This window comes from Poecile atricapillus, chromosome 1 (genome assembly GCF_030490865.1).
Source record: "Poecile atricapillus isolate bPoeAtr1 chromosome 1, bPoeAtr1.hap1, whole genome shotgun sequence".
Lineage (NCBI taxonomy): Eukaryota > Metazoa > Chordata > Aves > Passeriformes > Paridae > Poecile > Poecile atricapillus.
The window spans coordinates 159,616,255-159,639,326 of record NC_081249.1 but is presented as its reverse complement, the minus strand read 5'-3'; the positions used below and the strand labels follow the sequence as shown (position 1 = coordinate 159,639,326).

Here is a 23,072-nt window from a genome sequence, read left to right as displayed (position 1 = left end):
CAAGATATAATTTTTATTTTTTTTTTACGTTTTTACCGCTCCTCTCAGAGGGCAGGATTTGGAGCATTAAGGGCGGGCGTGCTGCCAGAACTCCTGCCCTGGACGTGCGAGGTGGAGAGAGAGGAAGGGAGAGATGCCTCTGATTAGAGGGAAAGTCGTGCTCATCCTCGGATTCGTCTTCCTGACAACTTTCCTGGCTGCGGTGAGAGGGCTGCCCGTGAGGGGGAAACCGCGCAGCAATACCCCGAAGGAGAGGAGCTCCAAGCTGGCGGAGGTAGGGCGATCTTTGGGGAAATACGGAGAGCCGGGAGGGTACTAGGGAGAGCTCTTCCTCAGCCTCTGCACCCCCTCCCGTGCCCAGGAAAGCCGAGGGAGAGCCGGGAAAGCCGGCCACCTGGGCGGTCGCTGGGGCTCCCTCGGAGGTAGCTGTGCGTCTCGGACGGGAGCAGCATCCAACACGTGTCCTGCGGCCCGGCCGCCCAGAGCTCCGGGGAGAGAAACAGCAGCGGGGAGAAGCAGGGGCCCCCCTCTTATCGAATGTTTCCTCACTCGCTGAGGGGCAGAGCCCTTTCCTGGCCTGCGGGATTCTCGGGAAGCCTCAGGTCTTCGCACCGCACAGAGGATGAAGGGAATGCTTTACGCTTTGAGTTCGGGGCCGAGCGCCTTGACCCGGTGCCCGGGAAGATCTGTTGCCTCCGGCAGCCAGCATCCCAGGTGGGATGGAGGGGTCCGGGTGCAGTGGAATTAGCAATTGGTGCCCTGCCAGGAACACCAAATCTCCTCTAGCAGAAACCTAAGACACGATAGATTTCAGTCATCATCCCTCCTCCCCTCCCCGCCGAAACGCCCCCGGGGCAGGTTCCGGAGCGGCCATGCTCCCTTCTCATGCCGGCAGCCTGCGCCCCGCAGTGCCCCCGGGGCAGGCGGCCCTAGGAGCCCCCGGCCGCGAGGAGGGGATGGATGTCCCGGGCTGCGCCTCTCGCTCCTCTGAGTGCCGGATCCCGGCCCGCGCTGCCTGCCGGGCGCCGACTGTGGAAGGGGAAACTTCTGCAGGCAATGAGGCACTGGTGAGACTGGAAGCCAACTGGTGGAGCCTGATGGGGATGACAGGAATGGAACGGGAAAGAAACTACCGGGAGAGCGGGTAGTAAGGAAGACTATTGGATGGTTGAACCTAGCTGTTTTCCATCTGGAAATTATTTTTTGGAGGAAAAGTCATTCAGGCAGCAGAGCTGTCTTTAGAAAGTGCTCTTTCAAAGAATGCTGCTGCTGCAAGTAGGTGAAAGGAATGATTGAGAAAAGTGATGATTGGAGGAGTTGGAGCAGGACAGGGTAAGAGCAGCTCTGTCCTTGCTGGCGATACGCAGCAGGGTGGAAAGCAGCAGATTTAATCTCCAGTGTCAGTCAGATTGGGAGAGGAGGTTCAAAGTGATGGGAATGTACCGAATTTTAAGTTCATGCCAAACCAAGGTCTGATCTGTGGAGGAGTCGTGCTGGCAGCTCCTGTCGGATGCACTAAACTCCATTCCAGCATGAAGGCCAGGGCACAAGTGTGAGGAGGGAATCTGCCACATGGAATGCTTGGCTAAGGGACAAGAGATGCACGGCTGCATCCAGCCATGTACCACTAGTCAAGTCTGGTGATGGTTTTGAGTGGAGCATGGACAGAGCAGATGCAAAGAGAACTGCGGGGGATGATGTGCTGTAGTGCTGGTAATGCCATGTTGATGCTGTACTTTGCTAGCAAAACTTCAGACGTCTTCACAGACGTAGATGCTGCTTCAGTTGCCAGACAAATGTCAGGCAGAGTGACCTCAGGCTCCAGCTTCAGGAGTAGGGATTTACACTTGAAATCCAAGAAGGTATTGCAGTCCTGTTGCAGGGACCAAGGATAGGGGCAAGCTGTCGTTTAGGAAGTTGTGCATGCCCCCACCACGGGACCCTGCAGCACAGTCTCAGGCTCCTTTTTATCTGACATCTAAAATACATGGGAGGGCATGTGAGCTGCTGTCAGTCGCGGTTTGTGAATGGCTGTGAATGGGGAGCGTTGTGCGGCCAGCCAAAGATCACACACAGCACTTACACAGCGCGGCCTCTGTCCCCGGGACCTTTGCTTCTTGCAGAAATACAAACATGCAGGAGGGGTATAGGCAAAGGTTTGAGAGTGGAGGTTAGGAGCAAGGAGGAGGTTGAAGAATGGATTCCTCTGGCAGTCTGTTGCACCCTGCATCCCTCAGAGTTCTAGGGGCACAGTTCTCATGGCAGGGAGGAAGCAGTAGGTATTGGCATGTGTCTCCTAGCTGTGTTTTGGGATGAGATCCTCTGTTTCTGGTGCATGCAGGGGACAATTTAGAGTAGTCATGCCCAGCTGTTTGAACTAAAGCAGAGAGCACAAGCACAGCAGCATGGTGGTTAAAAAAATCCAGAGTGATTTTGGGTCATACACACAGATGGTTCCTGTTGCAGCACTGATACGTCCTGTCTCTATGGCAGCAGGGCAGCCACAGCTGGAGTATTGGTTACACTATGGGTAATGCCCTACAGATGTGGGTAGAATGAAGGGGGCTGTGAGGAGAAAAATAGAAATGACAAAGCAGAGCAGATAGACAATCAAAACCATTAAACAATTACATAACTTGGACTTATTTTAATTTAATAACTTTGTTTAAAGCAAACATTTTTCCTTGGTTTAGAATTGAATGGGAATTTTTGTAATATGTGCTGAGTCTTAGAGTTAGACTTCTATACTAAAATAGTTTCGAAAAATTAGAACAAGTAAGTTTTTCAGTAAATTTTTAGAGACAGAAAGTCTTATTATTGTAGGAAGGATGGAGAGAACAGATGCTTTGTTTTTTGGGTGTTAGCCTTATTGGTGTGTCTGAAGTCCTGTACCTCAATCAGGATGCAGTATTTCCAGTCATTACCAAAGGAGCAAATACTTGCATTTACATTATCTCAGCAATGACACTGGTAAGCAAAGCTTTGCTTTTTTTTGACACATATACTGTGCTCATCATAAACAACAGATGTAGTGAGAATATTTTGCTATTTCTTCAGTCTGTTTGACTAGAGGTTGAAAAGGCAGGATGAAAACGTTGAAAGGCAGTTTTCTTTCGGAACTTTGAATTGAATCTAATAAGAGAAGACACCTGCTCATTTGGAGGTTTGTTGGTGATGTTTGGGAAGCCGGGTGAGTTCAGAAACAGCACACAGCTGTACAGCAGGGGTTTAAGGAGTGCTTTTGCAGGTTGGATGCATCGTACTTTGATGTGGGCAGAAATGTGGCAGGATGGAGCACTGATGGTTAAGTGGCTCTTCAGATCTGGATAACTTAATATTTGGAAAAGCTTGTGTCCCTTGTGGAGACAAGGTAGAACTCATCACATCACTTAATGGTTTGTTTATTCATTTATGAAGTCAAGAGGTATAAATGAAAAAATATGTTTTGATAAACTCACTGGATTTCAAAATATTGGCCCTGAACATTGTTAATAGAAGTTAGGATTCTTTCCAGCTGATGCCAATAAGTTACGGTGCTCTTCTGGTAAATAGAAAACAGCCACAGCACTAACACACTATGAAGTCAGGAGTGATTAAGTTAACATTAGGAGTGATTAAATCTGTGTGAACTGACACAAGAGTTTCAATAGTTGTGCATAGGAATAACTGTGCCGGTGGGGATGGAGACGGGGGTGTTGGAGCATCCCAGTGTTGCTGGGGTGAGGCAGAGCAAACAGTATTTTATGGAGGGTCCAGGCCACCCAGTGCAGCTCTGATGGGCTTGGTGGGTGCTCTTTTCCAGGAGGGAACCATTCTTGAGAGAGGAGCCCAAGAGCAATGTTAGCAAACTCCCCAATGCGCCCAGAGCGTCTCTGCAGGGCTGGGACAGGGGGCAGATCCAGGCTGGAACTTTCTGTTGGATTTCCCCTGGTCTGAGGCTGTGAGCAAAGCATATCTGGCATCTGCGATAAGAGATAATGAAAGGCAATAAAAAAAATATCAAGCATAACATAAAGGCTGAGTTGGCTGCAAATCAGTGGGTTTGTGCAGCACCTGATATGACTGGCTCCTGGCCCCTGAGAAATAAGGAAAGAAGTAACAACACTACTCCTTATTTATTGGTTAAGCTATGCAGTGAGAAAAACAATGGGAAACTACTTGTAAAACTGAAGGTCTACACCTGATTAAAAATAATTTAAGAATTAAATGTATAGCATGGCCAGAGATACCAGCAGACATTCGAGTGAAGGAGCTCCAAGGTGACGTGGTGCGGCTGTACTAGATTTAAAAAGTGTTAAAGGGGAAGAAATATCAGCTGGGCTTGAGTGGAGTTTGTCAGGAGCCTCTAAGTCGGGGTAGCCCTGTCATTTGGGAGCCCTAATGTAGGCAAGACGCGTTGGTTTGGGGAGACCACTGGGGTGATGGGTGGCACAGGCACAGAGCTCTGCTGGAACAGACCTATGCCTCCCCGCCAGCTCTTGCTCCGTCTTCACTCCTCCAGGGCTCTGGCCAAGAGGAGCATCTCAGTTTCCCCAGAGCCGTCTCGCCCTGCTGTGGATGTCCAGCTTGTGTCCCCCGTGGGGAACACCTTGTGGCCTCTCGGGAGAGCCCAGCTGCGGCGGAGCGGGGGGCAGCTGGCTCGGTGCTGGCTGTCTGCACAGCCGGATCCCCGCAGCCACTGCGGGCTGTGTCAGTAGCAGAGTCATTTTGCCCGAGGATGTGCTTTTTACCTTTTCGTTTCTTCAGCAATTAAGCGTTCTTGTCCCTGGCTTTGTCCTTGGCGGAGGTCGGATTTGTGGGTACAAAACGTTCACTGAAGCATCCTTCCGCTCTGAAAGGGGCTCTTTGTGCGCAGGGAGGTACTTCGCCCTTTGTAGCAAATTCTCTTTTGAGAAGTGCCAAATTATCTTAGTCAACACAGTTGAAAACCCTCCCGCCCTGGGGCTGAGACGGCAGCAGAAACAAAGGCGAGCCGGGTGTAGGGAAGCTGCCCAACAAGGGGGCTTCTTCCATTTTCACTGCACAAATAGGTCTGCTGCGTTCCCATTGTTACAATCAAAGGGGTTCCTGTAAAAGGCACATGTAAGGGGAAGAGATTAGGCATAAATCGCCCCACAGGCTACTGCCTTGCACTCTCTGGGTTCCCAAAATTGTCCAGCTCGTGCAGACCCTTTCCCCTAAGACAGTCAAGCTGGGGGACTCATCCTGCCTCCAGCCATGTTCCTTCCCAGTGGGGTGGAAGAGGGAGCGAGATGGAGAGCAATTCCTGCTTTCCCCTTGTCAGTGTCTTAGGGGTAGGGAGTGCAAACTGGTCCACAGTAGCAGTAAGTATTCTTCCTCTCAAAATAACGCTCAAAACAAGAAGCCTGATACTTCCCTTAGGGAAACCTGAGGACAGTCTGAGCGGCAGACAGGCCAGCAAGGTGTACCTGTGCTGTCCAGCTCCTTCAAAGCAAATGTTATCAGCCAGAGGCTCAGGTTTTATATAATATACTGGAGCAAGGAAGAGATTGCAGCATATTTCAGTGTTAAATCAGATTTGTTTCAGACAGAAGCTTGCAAAAGTGCAGTGTAAGGACTGTTTTGCTTGTTTGTTTGTTTGTTCGTTTTGGTGGAATGTTTTTGCAAAGAACCTTCATTGAGCAGCCTGATGATTTTATGTGGCCAGCTATAAAAGTCAGCCTGCCTGTGTTGCTTCCAAGCAGTTCAGTTTCTCCATGTTCCTTCCACGAAGGGACTCCAGGGGCTTGTCTGAGAAGTTGTTTGAGATGTACTCTCACCTCAGTAATTACGAGATGGAGACACCAAAAATATGGTGACCTACCTGCTTCTGAGTCCTGGGTGGCCCTTGACATGAAGGGCACCAATGCATCTTGGGGTTCAGGCTGGTTTAGTCTCCAGGGCAATGATACAACTTCAAAGGGAACAAAATGCAATAAATTGCTGCCTTCTACTGTCCCCTGGCACCACAAGACAGGCACAAGTTAGAGACCTGGCTTCAGGCAGCCAGGAAACATCTATGCATGCAGGGAGGAGGTGGTGAGACGTGGGTTTATCTTGGATTAGGGGCTGGTGGTTGGCCTGGTCTTTCAGGCTCTTATCTACCACTCAGGACTTAGGCTGCAAGGCAGGTGTGGGAACACGTCCCAAACCAAGAGAGCCACTACCACTCAGGGCTCAGCAGGAGGCTGGCACATGTGTACAGTGCCCTTCAGGTGAGCCACCTTCCATCCCAGCCCTGGCAGCCCCAGCCAAGGCTGAGCAAGGCAGCCCCGGCTCTTTCCCAGCAGCTGAGCCCCCAGGTACCTGCTGGCTGAGGAGGCAGTGTTTGCTGGGAGGCCTGGAAGTGCTGTGGGATGTGCCCCATGTGGAAAATTGACTTCTCTTGGCTTTCCTGGGACGTCCTCTCTTCCTCAACACTTTGGCACTCCCTCCTGCTGTCCTCCCTGCCCTCCCCTTCACCTGCAGCCATTCCCAAAGCAGCCAAAATCACAGGGAGTTCCAGCTGCACTGTGCCGTACCATGAGCAGTTCCATCAAGACAAGGTGTTGTACAGATGTCTTCATGTATGCAGTTCCCAACACCTTCCCCTCTGGAGACCCTGTGGTTTTATTACATGCTAAGGCTGCTGGCTCCTTAAAATCAAAGCTGGCTGGGGAGGGGAGTTGAGCTTGACCCCAGGCTGGGGAGCTGTACCCAAGCACCTGGGGCAGGGACTGCTGGCTGAGAGTCATCCCAGCTTTGCCCGTTCAGGAGGATGAGATGCAGCATCCCTGCCTGGATCCCTTCCTGTGCAGGGCGTGGAGATACTCCAAGTCTGGCTCAGGTGTGCATTTTGAAGGGATCCCTGATGGATTTGCATTTGTTTGGTTGGCTGCATTCATTACCCCAATGCTTGCACCTTTCGTGAGACAAGGGAAGCAGGTGCCCCCTGCAATCCATCCTACCTGTGATTCCCTCCCCTACCTCTTCTAGCCAGCAGGGGAGGCTGGTGTTGATCTGGTCCTGTCAGTTTCTACACCTGCTTTGCCATATTTGGGGTTTTCTTCGTTTTGCAGTTTTGTCTGGGCTATGGCAGGCAAGGAAGCAGCAGCTGGAGCAGTGGGAGCTAGGGTGTGCAGACTAGCAAATGCAGATCATTAGCTGGAACAAGTTAATGGTTACTGAAGCACATGAGGTTTAGAGCTGGAACAAGTTAGCAGTGACTCCCTCTGATGTACTGGGAGCTTATGTGTGTTACTGCTCAACTATGTTAACAGAAACCATGTGCTCTAGCAGGAGCATTTGTCAGAAACCACCAGAAGATGTGGATTTGTGTCTGTTCATCTCTCCTGGGGACCTCTCCTTGCAGCCTCTGTGGGGGCCTTGCTCCCACTATGAGCAGAAGTCTCAGTCAGTAATGGGTGCCTTGCCACCAGCTGCTGTCCTTGCAGCAAGCACTAGCCATCAAGAATTGGCCCTTGGGACTGTGCTCTTGGGCAGAGTCTCTGCTGCGAGGACAGCCCCATCTGCTGTGCTGGGATGTATCCACAGTGCCAAGGATATGCTCCAGCTTCTCCACTTCAAGGCCTGCGTGGTTCATCTGAGTAGGAAGCAGACCAGTTCCCCCTTCAGGGCAGGTGGGGAGAAGAAGCTGAGCTGTGGTGAATCTTCTCCAAGTGCGATGTGGGAGACCTGCATGTATGCCTGGCCTTGCCAGGCTGCCTGAGGAACGTGTTGTTTTCTTCATCTGAAAAATGGGACTTTTGCAGACAAATTTGTGTCAGTGTTAAAGAGGGAGAAGATGTCTATGGTAGAGAAGCACCTGTCAGTCGAACAACCCTGATCTGCATGAGGAGGGCAACAGCTTGGCATGGTGAGGGGAAAGGCCACGAGGCTGCTGCTCTTCCTCCTTGTGTCACAAGGGATCAGGGGAGCGAGGAGCACACCCACAGGAGAGCTGACTGTGCTGAGAGGAGCTGGGCTGTGCCGGTGGGATGCATGCTGAGGAGCAGTTTCAGTAGTCTGGACAACCTCCTCATTTTTGGTCTTACACAGAGTCCACTATGCTGTGTCCTTGCTCCTCATGGTGCTGTGTGCTGCTGCTTCTCCGTGCTGTGGTGTCTTCTGCTCCAGGGCTGGCTCTGCCTCAGGGGCAACTGAGTCACCGACCTTGGAAAGAGTTTTGAGATTACAGTTGTTGCAACTGTGAGACATGAAAATAAATGTGAAACACGAGGGAGCCTTTGATGCTGCCTCCTGCAGCTCCCTACCCAAGACAGTTGGAATGAACTAGTTAGAAAAGAAAGTGATACCATATGATCTAAAGTATTTTGATAACTGCATGAAAATTATAATCATGAGGGTGTAATAATTATCTGCAGAGCCCACAGTTTGCTGCTGGCTCCTGCTGGTCTGTCATAAACAGGATCTGCCCACGTATGCATGATAAGCAAGTGCCTCATCTGTTCCATGAGGACTTTGTAGAACTCTCCTAAAACCTAAAGGGAGTCTTTATTAAAAGAAAAGAACAAACCAACAAAAACAAACAAGCAAGCCAATAACTGCCCTCACAGCACCTGTGTAAGTTGATCCTGAGGTGGACCAGATAGTACAGCATTTGGGAAGTCTCTGTTCTGCTCTTCACCTGTGCCACAGCCCCTTTGCAGGCAGGAGTGTAAGCCAGGGCACAAGAAGAGGGAGGCAACTGGAGGTGTTAACCTCTTTAAATTACCCCTGTCAGATCTTCCAGAGCTCACATGTCAAAATCCTGAATGATAGCTCCTGCTAAGCCACCTGCCCATAAGTCTAAATGTGTTGGATCTTATGGCTGGGATTGAGGCTCCGAAGGTCTCACAGACAGTAACAGGAACTGAGCAGCATGTTTACCTTCCCTGTTATCTCCTAGGTACCCACCGAGCTCTTGACACCTCTGGAAGATGCTGTGCTCTGTCACGGCTCTGGGAAATCCCTTAAGTGGGTGATGAGCTGATGGGTGGCAGAGGTCACTTGCCTAATGTGTGTCCCATGGATTTTCCATCTGGCTGAAAAACTGCCAGTAGACAGGTTATGTGCTGGTGGATGGGTTATGAGCCAGGAGGATCAAACTACAGCCCTCAGGAGGCTGCGGTGGTTTCAGCTGGCTGGGCTAAAAAAGCCCTTTATTTGAGCAGTGCCTCATAGAGGAGAAAGTATGTACTATGGGAGGGAGGCATCATGGCATATTGCATTTGTTCCTGGTGATTACCCTGCTGTTCAACCTTACTTTATTTTAAAGAGACAACAGTGTTACCTGTTGACACTAGAAAAACCTCCCTTTCTCCCCATCCCACCAGCAAAAATTGTCATGAGCCTTTCTGCAAACTGCAGCCCCAGAGCTAACCCAGACATGCTGGGTTTCCTTCTAAGGCAACCAACCAGTTTTCTCTACTTCCATAGCTTTATAGTAAAATCCTGCTCTGGAGTTGTTCCTGTCCAATTTCAGTCCAAAGATAATTTTTTTTTAATACTTTCTCCAGATCCTTGCAGCTCATTTAGGAAAATCTAAAAAGAAAAGTTTTATAGTTAAAAAAAAAAAATATTAAAAATTGTACTTGACTAATTCTTAAGTGTGCAAGTTTGCAACAGACAAATTTTAAAATAATGTTGGAGAGAGCTTGGGGGAAAGAGAAGGAAGGTCTATTCAGGAAAAGATCAATAGTTCTTCTGGTGGTTTCTTGTTTCAATACAGCATGGTAAAACTGTTCAAAGGAAACCTAACACAAGCAGTAATGATTAAGCAACAAAAGCCCCCATTCCTTATAATTATAGCTCAGTGTGATACCAGCCTTTAGCAAATACGTCATTTTCTTCACTGCAGTGTTAACAAGCCCAAAGCACAGCCTGAATGTTGCCTCTGATCTGACTGCCGTGTGCACAGGTTTCTTTGGCTCAAGCTGAATGAGTTTATGTGCTCGATAATTGGCTTGGGATAGGTGTGGGTAGAAGCTGCATCCTCTGAGCTTGTCCTGTGCTGGTGACTTGCTTGCTCCACTGGCTGCTGATGCACAAGCTCTAGCAGTGCTTCACTGCCAGGGGAGTTCTCTCCAATGTACTTGGGTTGGTTTAACCCCATGATGAGGGGCAGCTCTGCTCAGCAGTGTATGTAGTTACAAAGAGCACTGCTGGTGCTCTGCAGCTTGCAACGCCTACAGAGATGCTGAGGAACGTGCTGGAGGGACAAGTACCTGTGGCTGTGTAAGGGGCAGTGTGGTAGTGACCCTGGTTGCCAAAGTGCAGTACAGCACAGGAACTAGTCTGATGATGTTTTCAGGTTTTAAACTGCTGTAGGATTTGAGATGTCATGTGTCTAACGATAAGAGCTGCAGCACATGAACATCGGTCTTTTGCTTCCTTAACCCAGATTCAGCTCAAAGCCTTACAGACATTTCTAGCAAAATCACAAGTTTTAATAGCAGAAGAAATTACTAGAGTCTTGAATTTCTTCCCTAGGGCAGTTGCAGTACTCACGTGTTGAGCCCAGTGATGTGGGTTTGACAGTGTCCACAAGAGAAATTGTCACTTTCCTTGTTAATTGTTCCTGTGCTTAATTACCTATGGCATTAAAAACCTTATTCCTCAGTTAAATTTGTTTGCCTTTCACTTGGGCACATTGCTTCCTATTACGTGTTTCTGTTCTGGATTATAGAGTCTCTGGTGCCTGATGGATTACTGCCTTAAAGAATTGGAAAACTGAGTCATTGCTTTCTTTTTTCAGCATGACAAACGAATTGTACAAGTCTTTCACTGGAAAAGTCTTTCCATCCCTTGAAATGTTTTTGTGGTTGCTCTCTTCATCATCTCCAGATTTTCGAGCAATTCTAATAGAGGTGTATGGACTAGAAATAGAAAAATGTCAGCCTTTAGTCTCCAGAGAAATTATGTGTGCCTTTTCCCACACCTTTTCCAGACGCCTTGTTGCCCATGTTATGTACAAAGTAGGCATGACACTGGGGTGAATTGCTAATGAGTTACTTCCCCTTCCAAACACCTCTTCTAAGCTAGTGCCTCAAGATGTTTTAGTGGCCAGTCCTACAGGCGGGACAGCCTGTACTATCTGGGAAGGGCTCCTGGGCTGGTAGGTAGGCAGGTGCGATCCTGCTTATAGCCTTATAGTCAAAACATGATCTTCACAAATGGAAAGTTCATGCTCTTTCCTGAGTGCTGCCCCAGAGCTTCTCTCGGGTTCCTGCCCTGGTTACCCTTATCCCCAGCCAGGTAGGATGTGCCGAGTGTAAACAGGAGCAGCTGTGGCAATTCCTTGTTCAGCTTTTTCCTTTGCTTGGTGCTGGCTGGTCGCAGGAGAAGGCTGGAACTCGGCCACAAGACATTGATGGCTTCCCAGCACCAGTCTGCTTCCATGGTGGGGGAAGGAGAAGGGAGCTGCTGATGACCAGCTCTCCCATGGTTTGCAGACTTTCTCCTGTGCTCTAGAGAGAGCAGGGGAATGGAGTGCTCCCTCTGGACAAGCAAAGTCTTCTCTTCCCTTAGCCCACTGCAATGGCTTAGCTCCAGGCTTGATGGCTTTATCCTGCTGTGCTCCTTGGAGAAGCAGAGGAGGAGAGGGTGCAGGAGTGCAAACCTCAAGGACAGCTGCTTATGTGGCTGTCAGGGGACCCTTGGTGACTTGGAGAAGACACATCTGATGCCATGGATGCTCTGACCTGGAGGGAGCACTGGGCCTTCTAATAGCTTGTTAAATCCATGGATTGATTGTCTGGGGCAGGACACTGAGCCTGATGCAGGGTCATCTGATGCAGGGATAGATTTTAACCCAGCAAAGCTTCAGAGCGATGCAGATGGCAACAGGAGGGAAGCGTTGGGTGGTACATTGTAGTGACCATTGCTGAAGGGCTCTTGGCCATCCAGGGTGGCCACCCTGTCGTGCTTATGCCTCCAGAGTATCTGGGAGCTGAGGGAGTTGTTTGCCCTGCAACACTCTTGCAGCCAATTCCCTGGGAGCAGTTTTACGTTTTCCTGTGGGAATAGTACCCTGAATTTCTTGAACTTGTTTGGGCATAAAATCTAAATTAGGCACTGAGTGTAAATTTGGTGACTTTGAGTCTGTTCCTGGCTTTCTTGCTTAGTGTCCTTAGGTGAGCTCAGATCTTGTAGAGACCTCACTTTCCATGTGTATTAAATTTGGGTTGTGTGTGAAAGGAGTTTACCCAGCCCAATAAGCTCTTTGCAAATTAGGCAGGAAGACCAGCCTTGCAGGGCTGATGTCCGTCTCTTGTGCAGGGGTTGTGTTGGGCATGTGCAGCTGGCAGCAAACCCAGCACCAGCAGGCAGTGTCATGCAGCCAGCACTGGGACATGGCTAGGTCTCTCTGCTCAGCCTCCCTTGCTGTTTTTGTTCCACCTGGGCTCCTTGTTCCTTGTCAAGGACTCCTGGGACATGACAGGAGACCTAGCAAAGGGCGAAGGCACTGGGAAATAGGCTGAGACAGAGCCATGCATCATTCCCATACATTCTTCCCAAAACTGTTGTGGTTTGGATGAGGACAGAGGGAGCTGGGAGGGGAAGGTGTATGCAGGGGTGTCTTTCTGCTCAGGTCTGCTACCAGCAGTGCCACAGGAGTCCTCCAGGCCAGGGAGAGGGGCATGCCCCAAACGCTCTCTCTGGGCAGCCCAGGTTCTGTTCTCTCTGCAGCCCTCTCTCCTCCGGGCCCATCTGGTGAAGTCTGTCACCGGCCCTTCCCTGCGTTCAGCCTGCTCTGGGCTGCAGCCAAGGGACCAGCAGCGTCCCTGCTGCTCTTTTCCCTCCCCCGGGGATGGAGGGATCGTGGGCTTTGATGTACAGGGACAGGACTGGGGACGGGCTGTGTGCGCTCATGAGAGTCTGGCTAGGCTCCAGCTGCCTTTGAAGTGCTCCAGTGATCAGGATGAAAGGGAGGGGAGTCCTTCCCCAAACCATCTGGCTCTAATTGCAGGTAGAAATGCCTCTCTGCGTCCCTCCCCTCCCGGCGCCGTGGGGAGGGGGCACTCCATGCTCTTGGTTAATCCCACGGCTCTCGACTGGGCTGACGAGAAGGGTGAGAGCTTGGGAACAAAAGGGGGTTTCAGCTGGGCAGCCAGAAATAGGCAGACACTGGCGGAGGTGCTGGGAGTTCGGGCACCTCTGCTCTCAGCCTTGAGCTGTGGGGCCCTGCAGACCTTCCCAAGGACACCCGTGCCTCGAGGGGGGCTTTGCCAGTTGTTCCCATCTCGGGTTTCTTGGGCACACTGGAGCCTGCTGGCCCCTGGAGTCACGCTCTGTCGTGCCAGCGTGCACCGAGTGCGGGACGAGGAACGTGGGAACTCGCTGTGAGCACAGACATTTGGCAGCATTTGCTGGCCACCTCCCTGGCCCCCCAGATGACTGGTGCTGCCTCTCGGGAGAGGCTCCCTGTCTGCTACCCCTGCTCCTCCTCCTGGGGCTGGAGGGTGAGCCACGTGCCCCTGGAGCCATTGACAGCAGCACTCAGAGCCATTGGCAGCACTCGCAAGTGAGTTTTGTTGACTTGTTTGGCTGGGCATCTTCCCTTTCCCAAAGAGCTAAAGGTAACTTGGTTATATCTGCCAGCAGCTTCTTTCCGTCTTTGTGGTAGCCTTTGGGCACCATCAGAAATTTCTATTAAACCTGTGTTGCTTGAAGTCATCTGCCCTAATATCAATACCACAGAACAATTTATTTGGGTGAGGTTTTCCCCTTTGTCATAAAGTCCTGGTTGTAAACTTCTTACATAAATATACAAAATTATTAAACATGACCTGTGGTAACTCTGTGACCAGAAGCATCCCTTGGTATTAACCCATTTCCAGGGACTGAGAAATAGCTAAAAAGGGAGAGTTAGAAGTGGAAAGCCAGGCGAGATGGGCAATGGGACAGCAGAGGGGTGCAGAGAGGGTGGTCATGGGGTTGGGAAGTACCAGTCTGAACAGACCTGTAGGTTCAGATGCAGCAGAACTGAGCACTGGCACAGCACAGGGCACTTTTATTAACTTGATAGATTAACATGTTAATTGCTATCCTGATGTTGCAGTAAGATGGGGTGGAGGAACTGCCTGGGGCAGGAGACCAGACCCATCTTTACTGGGCAGCGGTTTGCTCCCTGCCCTGCACTGCCACCCTCAAGAGATGTTCTCTCTGACTCTTCCCTCTCCAGGTCTCAGCATCATCCAGCCCCCATTCAGCAGGGGACGAGGAGCTGCCACCATCGGGCAAGGCGCGGGGGCTGAGGCGGAGCGGGCAGGCTGGCCCGCGGCGGCACAGGCGCAGAGGGGTGGCTCAGCAGGCTGCCAGGAGCCCAGCACTGCCCCAGCCTAGTGGTGCTGGCCAGGAGGAGAGCCTGCCCTTCATGCTGGACCTGCAGAACTTGCCAGGGCTGGCCAATGTGGACCTGAGTGCACAGAACCCCAACATCCAGGTGGGGAGTGGGTCTGGGAAGGCCACGGGGAGGATGTGGGTGAGCACTGTGGTGAAAGGGATGCTCTCCAGCCTCATTTGGTTCCTTAAGAGAAAAGATCTCATGAGCAGGGTCTGTGTGGCCACTGTCATCTGTTTTCTTGGTGACTACCAGCTGCACATAGCTGGCATGGAGAAGCTCCTTGACTGAGGAATTTCCTCTGCCCCCCCCAGCCCCTTTTCACAGAGCAGGAGTAAACCCTCCTAACGTGGGTGACCTCAATTTCTGAGGGTGGCGTTTTCCCCTGTGGGTGACCACCAGCTCCCCTGTTCTTCCCACTCTGTCCCTGCTCAGTCCCTCTGGATGAGGAGAGACCATTTACGCTCTTCATGTGGTCCTGCAGCCCAGAGTGTCTCTGGCCTCTTGGGCTGGGAACCAGCACATGGTCTGGTAGGTCTGTCCAGGGGCTGTGGCCCAGCTCACTGCCTTGCCTCATATCTGCCCACCAGGTGACCATTGAAGTGGTGGATGATCCTCAGGCTGAGATGGAGATGGACTTGCTGAAGGAGACAAGCAATGACTGGTCTCTGACATCCTCTGAGTGGTTGTCTCACAAGGACCTGTTCTGGCCCCTCTTCTGGGAATACACTGACCCTGCTGAGGGGGAGGAGGAGGAGGAGGAAGATGAAGAGGAGGAGGAAGAAGAGGAAGCGGATGACAACCTGGATCTAGGGGACAGGGAGGAAGAAGAAGAGGATGATGATGAAGAGGAAGATTACACAGAAGAATATGAGGAGGAGGAGTCCATGCTTAGTGGAGTAGGCAGTAACTGGGACCAGCGATGGCCTGGGCAGAAGAACTGGATCTTTAAGGAAAAATATAATTACGGTGAGTTCTCTTGGCACATGCAGCTGCCCTGCAGACCAGCAACGCCCTCCCCTGTCCTGCCTGGCCCACAGCTCTGCACCAGGAGTCACAGCGCACTGCTGCTCTGCCCCTACTTACAAAATAAGCAAGCATGCCAAGGAGCAAGGCCAGCACACTCAGCTGGGGCTGCCAGCAGTCAGACATGCCAGTGTCCTGGTGGGAATTGTCCTTGCATGTAATGGCAGTGGAGCATGGGCTCTAGTGCAGGCATGCTCAGATGAGACGTACAGTGTAAATGTTTAATGACAAGTGCTGTTGCCGTTGACTCAGGTCCTTGTAGTGACATCAGTGCCAGAAACCTTTTCCACAGACCTGGGTGTCCCCCAAGAGAAGAGCTGCAGGGAGCTAGATGGCAGATTCTAGTGGGCAGCTGGGCCAGGGCACCCCAGCAGCTCCCTCTTGCAGCTTCCTGACCCTGACCCCAAAACCAGCTAACCTTTGCTAGTACGTGATGTTCAGCATTATGGTCAGTGTGCTAGGCCGTGTGGGGGTGGGCAGCGATACCTGTTTGTGTTGGTATGAATGGGAGCAAAGCTCTGAGAATGAGAGCCCTTGCTCAGGGCTGCTTCCCTGGGGTTGGCAGTAAGGATGGTGTTGGCTGGCCCTTGGCATTGTGTGGCTGGGCACCTCCACGTGCCTCTGGCAGCACTGTCCCTGTTCAGGGATGGGGGCAGAGCTGAGGGAGATGCCAGGTGACTGTTGTGTCCCCTCCTGCTAAAAGCTTTGCTGGGATCCATCACTCTCTGCCTCTTCCCTGCTGTACACAGACTATGAAGATGAGGAGGAATGGAGCCCATGGTCCCCTTGCAGCATCACCTGTGGCAGTGGTAACCAGAAGAGGACCCGGTCCTGTGGCTATGCCTGCACAGCAACAGAGTCGAGGACCTGTGATCTGACACACTGCCCTGGTGAGCCCCTGGTCATATCAGTCCTTGGGTACTGTCTGACTTGGATATGAGCTGGTCCCCACTGCTGCAGGATGGGCCTTGCTTGTGCTTCAAGAATTAGTTATGTTTAATGTGATCAGGGCTAATGACCATGGGGCTTTGTTTCCACAAAGAAGCTGTGACAGGGCTTCTTGCCTCCCCAGGCAGTTGTGGGGCCCAGGTGTGGTAGAGCTGGCATCACACACATTTGGTGTGTGACCTCTTGCACCTCTCTCAGATTGGGAGCTTGAAATCCTCTCCTGAGGCATATTGAGAGCCAGCTCTATCCACTGTGATTTCCATAACTAACAGCTTCTGTTGGGCCAGTCTGGCTGCTGGCTCTTCCTTCCAAGCACAGGGCCGTGTTACCAAAGAAGTGGCAGGAGAGGGGCTGGGAGATGGACAGTGTCTGGTGCACATACAGAGGGAATAAAACCACCATTCCTCCCGGTGTTCAACCAGGCTCTTTGTTTTGTTTTTTTTCTGTCTCAAGGAGCAGAAGGAGAAATGGTCTTCCCCACAGAGGAGACACCTTTCAAAAGTGACAACACTACAGAACTGTTCAACTCAGGTCAGCCTCTGCTTTGCACTGGGGGCTTCAGTCACAGACCTTGGGAGAGTCATAGCTGGCTGGTGGGGAGGGCTCTGCCATGGGGTCCAGACCTGTCATCCAAAGCACTGCCATGTGCAGGCTTCAGTGGTCATGCTGGGAAACCCACTTGTTCCCACAGCCCTGGTACAACACAGTCCTGCTTTAGGGTTCAGTGGCTGAGGCCAGCCTGCCACTTGCCCTCTCCTGTGAGGGAATGTTGCCAGCCTGGCCTCAGCACAAAACCCCTTCCCTCTGTCACTGCCTTGGGGACGGAGCCTGGGCTCCAGCTCATCCCAAGAGCCTGGATGCTCCTTCCGGGTGGTTGCAGTTTCTGCTGGTGGTGTTGGCAAGGCTTCAGGCAAATGGCAGCTGGGTAAAAAGTGGGTTGCAGAGTGTGCATGCCCTCACCCTTTTGGTACCCTCCCCGCAGAGGTGGACAGCTGTGAGAAGTGGCTGAACTGCAAGAGCGACTTCCTCACCAAGTATCTGAGCAAGGTACTGACGGACCTGCCCAGCTGCCCCTGCTCCTACCCGCTGGAGGCCGTCTACAGTGCCGTCAACCTGCGGGACGAGCAGCGGGGCAAGAGCTTCCGATGGCGGGATGCCAGCGGCCCCAAGGAGCGCCTGGACATCTACAAGCCGACAGCACGCTTCTGCCTGCGCTCCATGCTCTCCCTGGACAGCACCACCCTGGCTGCCCAGCACTGCTGCTACGATGAGCACACCCGCCTCATCACCCGTGGCAAGGGGGCCGGTGTCCCCAACCTCATCAGCACGGAGTTCTCTCCGGAGCTGCACTACAAGGTGGACATGCTGCCCTGGATCCTTTGCAAGGGTGACTGGAGCCGGTATCACGCCGTCCGGCCCCCCAACAATGGGCAGCGGTGTGCTGACAACCCCGCTGAGGAGGAGTACCTGTCCCAGCTGCAGGAGGCCAAGGAGTACTAGCCACAGCCGCTCTCAAAGATGCCACCACCACCACTGGCTCGCACCCCTGTGCAGCCTGGCCAGCCCTGACCCTGCTCATGGGCTCCTCAGTGGTGTCAGGCAAAATGGGGAGGATGTGCCATCTGTCTCATCCCCTCAGAGGGGTGTCTCAGCCCCACTCCGATTTCTGAGGGTGCTGGAGGTTATTGTGGTGCAGTCCCTGCTGTGCCACCCAGGGCAGTCCTGCAGTCCAGGGCTCCTGGCCTGGCATGTGGAGAGCAGCAGGGTCTGGGAGGTATAAAGGGAACAAGGGACTGCTCCTGTCTGCTTTTGTTCTCTATGACCTTTCAGTGCAGCCTGAGAGCTGAGCACAAGGTGAAGTGGGCTCAGCTCCTGCTGGCTTCACACCACATCTGAAGAGCTGCCACAGGCATGGCTGCCTGCTCTTGTCTGTACCCCTGCCCTGGCACACGCTGGTTTATGTCTGAAACCGGGGGTAGGTCTTCCTAGAGAGTGCAGGGCTGTTCCAGCCATGCATACAGAGCAGGGCCTTCCCCATCCTTGGCTTTGTGCATGCACGGTTGGGAAGGAGCAGGGAAAGGCTTATCAGGGTCTGTGGGTCTGGGGGGGCCTGTGGGGCAGGAGGGGACTGGCTGCCTGGGCTTCCTTGGCAAGATTGTCTAGCCATGAGGGTTCTGGGTGCCAAAGCTACACGTAGGTGGACCTCAGAGGAGGTCAGCATGGGGACACACCACTTGTGTGCATTTCAGCCCCTCTACCTTGGTGCTTGAGGGAACAGGGTGGTAGCATCTGTGCAAGTCACAGCACTAGCCTTCTACCAGACCTTAGCCTCTTGGCAGTCCCCAGAGGGTCTCAGGAGCACTTGTGACACAGCCCAAAAAAAAGTCCTGTGTTTCCCACTCACAGCCCTGCCAGGGGCAGGAGGCACCTTGGCCGCTGCTCATGCCGTTGCTGGTGAGGAGCAAAAAGCACTGAGCGAAGCTAGGCCCTGCTCCATGCTGAGTCTGCCCATGTTCCCAGCTGCTCCATTCTGTGTCTGCCCAGGTCCCTATGTGGAGGCAGCCCAGATAAAGTGAGCCATGGACCCCTCAGCCTTGATTCCAGGCCAGGCTCACAACTGTGGCTCCAGAGGAGGGAGACACACATGTGCTAAGAATGTCAGTGCCTGGTGTCCACAGATCAGGGATTGTGATGCTTTCTGTTGGCACTTTGATCCTGCCTGGGTTTTATTCAGCTTTTCACAGGTCCATGGCAGTGTCTCCCAGCATATTTTGGAAGCTTTTCTGCAGAGAAACTAGGCTGAGCACCTTTGTCCCTGGACATTCAGTTGCTGAACTGGCAGAAAATTTATAGCTTTTATTTAATGAATTTTATGCATCAGGAGAAATAAAAGTCAAGCACACATGAAGAAGAATGGAGTAATTTCTACACTAGAGGTTTCATGCAAGGCTGCTAGCTATTCTGTGTACTTCTGCAGGGCACTGTTGAACCAAATAACTGGTTGCAGAGGTTGTTAGTTGACCATTCTGTCCTGTCTGTCCTTACAGGAGCTTTCTACAGCCTCAGTCAATATCCTCAATCTGAAAGCTCTTGGGGAGTCTCTCTAGGGGTGTTTTTGTATCTGTTAAGTGTATGTTGATCCATTTGCCTTGGTTACTGATAGAATATTGCATCCTTGGTCATCCATGCCTAAGACTTCATAGCTGGTAAAACAAAAGTAATAATGAAGTTATCACTGAATTATTCTTACTCAAGTATTATGATGCCGCTGTATCCTTAGGCTCTGGATATGGGTTCTGTCAAAATACAGGCAGACATCATCCATTTCCCAACAGACATACAGTGTTCTGTAAATGGTGAGAAGGAAGAGAACCAAATAAGCATGGATAGAGACCTAGACCTTGGAACATTTTCATGATCACTACTTGTTCTGTAGCCCAGATGGTCATTCACTCACTAGATTCTGGCAAAGAGGTAGGTCACACAGAGGTGGACAAGAGGGGGTGACAGTGATCTGGTGGCTTGGTTCTGGGAGCCAGGGAGTCTCAGCAAGAGACATGGAAACAAACAAATTGAGCGTCTGAAGCCATGGAAGGATAAGTTTGTTAACGGCAATCATTCAGTAGAGCATATGGCTACTGCCATACCATACACCATCATTAACATCATCAGACTCTCAGTGGAGTTTATTTACCATCAATGCAGACTTCTTTAAAGCAACCTCCTTGTGTTCAGTCTTGGACCCATGCATGGCAGCAGGACTTCTACAGTCTTTCTTGAAGAAGACTTGCAAAAGCTCAGCCAATTTGTTGGTTAGGCTGGCTGCTCTCTTAGGAAGTGTTCTTACAGTACGAGTGTTACCCAGGATTTTTACCCTCCTCTTCTGTTCACTGGCTATGTCAACCTGTCTAACTCCCAGAAAAAAACTTGTAATTTCTGTAATAACTGGAATTTCTGTCCAAGGGCAAGTAAAAAAATTTCTTGCATTGGTACTTCCCTGTTCCCTGATGCCCCCACAAAAGCTAGTTGAGAGCCAAGTAGCTGTTCTGCTTTGCTGCCTATGTGGTTTGGACAATACAGGCACAAACTGGAGCATGAGAAACAAGCACTGTTGTTCCTCATACAAGCACCTTACACACCGTGAGGCTTTGCAGAACACCATGAGAAAAGCAGACATTAAGCAAGTGTTTATTTTTATATCACATCAAAGATTCTGTCAAGCCCACTGCTATTTAAGTGATGAATCTCTAAGCTTCCACTCCTTAAGTTTATTGGTTTTTTATATATATATAATATATATATAAAATGTCTTTTATTCCTACAGAACTTCACAGAGAAGAATTCTTTAATCTGATGCTGCAATAAAGCACTTTATATATGTCTATGTCATGCTGATGTCATTCAGTTGTGACTGAAGCATGTGTTGCTATTTATGTTGGGTGAGAGGGATGATACTATGTCTTGGGTTCCCAGCCCCAGTTGGGGCCCTGATGGCTTTGCTTCCTTCCCTTAACATTTGCATTTGAAGTTGTCTGGCTGCAAAAGTCACAGGTAAGAAAGACTATCTGGAGCCCATGGGATATGTGAAGTTCTGCTTACAGGGAAGGAAGCCTCCTACAAGAAGACCCTCAGGGGCAGTGCTGATAAGCAAATGCATTGCTGGTGCCCCAGCCCTGACCTTGGGTTTTACTGCATGGTCAGCCTGACCAGAGCTGGGTGCTGGCTGATGGTCCAGCACACCACTTTAAGCAGGAGTATTAAGCATGGAAGAAGGGGGAAAAAAAAACCCAGCATCATCCCAGCTGAAAAACTGGTTTGGCAAACCACCTCCAGAGCCAACAGCTAATTATAGCAGGGATATTTGCAAAGCTTTCCAGTGATCACAACTTTTTGTTGCTGTTAATTAAGCATGTAAATCATAAACACTTCCAAGCTCTTGCTGTTTCCAGCTGTTTCCCCTCCTCTCTTGCTCCTTTTGCTTTGTGCTGGCTGCACGTCTGTCAAGGGTTATCTGCTACTCTAGCATGGGATTCTGCTTCACAGCTGCCTGGCACCACTGCTGGCCCCTGCCTGGGGGGAGCAGGTGACTCCTCTCAGTGAAGGATGCTAGGGGCTTCCTACTGGCCTTCTGCAACACCAAAAACAGTGTTGCATGGAGCCCAAGCCAGGGGGAGCAGGCTGAGCTCCACTCTGCTCAGAGAAAATCACGCTTTCCCTGGAGGGGCAGTCAGCAGTTAGTGCTATGTATATAACATGCCTAATGTGCTTTTATCCTCTGCAACAAGGTACTTGCTGTGTTGGATGATGAACCCTGCTGTGAAACTCCTGGGATATAGAAATCCCGCAGCCAGAGGATGAAGCAGGAAGAATTCTTCCCCTATTTCTGCAGGTGCTGAAGACCTGGAGATGTCACCTGAAATCAGAGAGTGAGTCTTAAGCTGCACTTCTGCCTGCTGCTTTGAACACAAAACTTCTTGACCAGTTGCTGTTGAGTTATCTTAGTCTGCCAGCCTGGACTGGAGCTGAGCTGGACCAGTCCCCAGGCATCCAGTGTGCAGTGGTGTTTGTTTGCACATAGAAGGAGCCGTGCCCAGATTTTGCTGGGGCACAGGTGGGGTGAGTAAAGTCCATCTCTCAGGGATGAACATGAGATTTTGTAGGAACATGTTTGCAGCAACAGAGTTCCCATTACCTGCCTGATTTTTTTCAGGGCCCCAGCTCCAAGAATCTGTTTCTTAGAAAGCACACAAAAACCTAGGAAAGAGCAAGGTGTGATTGTGGTCTGTGGATCTAAAACTGTAGTTCTAGAGAAGAAACAAACCTTTCAGACACCCCTGTTCTGGCCTGTCAAGGGACACACCCCACTGTGTGGTCACATTAGTCTTCTGTGCTGTTGGCACACCTCTGGAGAAGACTAGAAAAAAAAAACAAACCCCAACATGCTGCAGGTTTTCAGCTGTAGTCTTGCTGACCTCACTTTTCCACTTGGTCAAAAAAATTTTTGATCCTAAACTTGTCTTCTAAACTTGTCTTTTATAGGACCAGTGGTAATGTAATTTTCTTTTTTTGCTTTTAGTTACCCACATGTATTATCTTCTGTACTGAAATGTACTGGATTCATTACAGCTTTATTAGGCCTTCCCTTATTTACTAATAAAACTATTATATAGAGCATTGCCTATAGTCTTAAAAAAGTTCAAAAACCCTTTCTGGTTTATTGTTTGATGGTTGCTCCTTACTCATCTCCATGTGCCTCATAATGGCATAGTCAGTGAGGCTCCACCTCTGACTTTCATAACTGTGAAAAATTCACTTCTGTTTTGTTTTTTTTTACCTTTGTTTTCTTTAATTTATAAGACTTTCCCTTTTATCCTATGTCAGATTCGTAAAGAGCTGTTGGGCCAGAGTACACTGAACCTTGCTTTTCTCCCTAATCTTGTACATTTCTCCCTTCTCCAAATAGCTGAAGGACTACTAAACTGTGACTGTCTCCCAACACTTCCAAGTAAAGCAGAGGTCTGGGGTTTCTCATTAACATCGTGTAGCTGCCCCGGAGGTCAGCTGTAGCTGAAGGAGTGCGTGTCTGCTGGCAGTAAGCAGATGTAGTGCAGCAACTTTTTCTAGTATGACTTAAGGCTCAGATCTTCACCAAGTAAATGTCTGAAGTGGTGTAAGGCCTTAATTACCATTGCTGTGCCCCATTAGAGCTGGCACAGCCTGGCACGTTCTGCCTGAGTGCACAGCCTGGCCTTTTAGCACAAGCTTTCCTTCACTG

At 50.7% G+C, this 23,072-nt stretch overlaps 1 protein-coding gene across 1 annotated transcript; it reads left to right on the top strand.

Annotated features, from left to right (window-relative positions):
* Nucleotides 1-104: 104 nt before the first annotated feature.
* Nucleotides 105-22,386, top strand: ISM2 (isthmin 2). Its single transcript, XM_058829790.1, has 6 exons — nucleotides 105-274; nucleotides 14,165-14,425; nucleotides 14,914-15,292; nucleotides 16,099-16,239; nucleotides 16,751-16,828; nucleotides 17,280-22,386. The coding sequence occupies exons 1-6, from the start codon at nucleotides 134-136 to the stop codon at nucleotides 17,795-17,797; spliced, it is 1,518 nt and encodes a 505-aa protein (XP_058685773.1). The 5' UTR covers nucleotides 105-133; the 3' UTR covers nucleotides 17,798-22,386.
* The last annotated feature ends 686 nt before the right edge of the window (nucleotides 22,387-23,072 follow it).

Coding starts and splice junctions, on each gene's coding strand:
- ISM2 (XM_058829790.1), top strand. CDS start 134: ATGCCTCTGATTAGAGGGAAAGTCGTGCTCATCCTCGGATTCGTCTTC. Junction 275..14,164: donor GGAGCTCCAAGCTGGCGGAG/GTAGGGCGATCT, acceptor TTCCCTCTCCAG/GTCTCAGCATCATCCAGCCC. Junction 14,426..14,913: donor CACAGAACCCCAACATCCAG/GTGGGGAGTGGG, acceptor TCTGCCCACCAG/GTGACCATTGAAGTGGTGGA.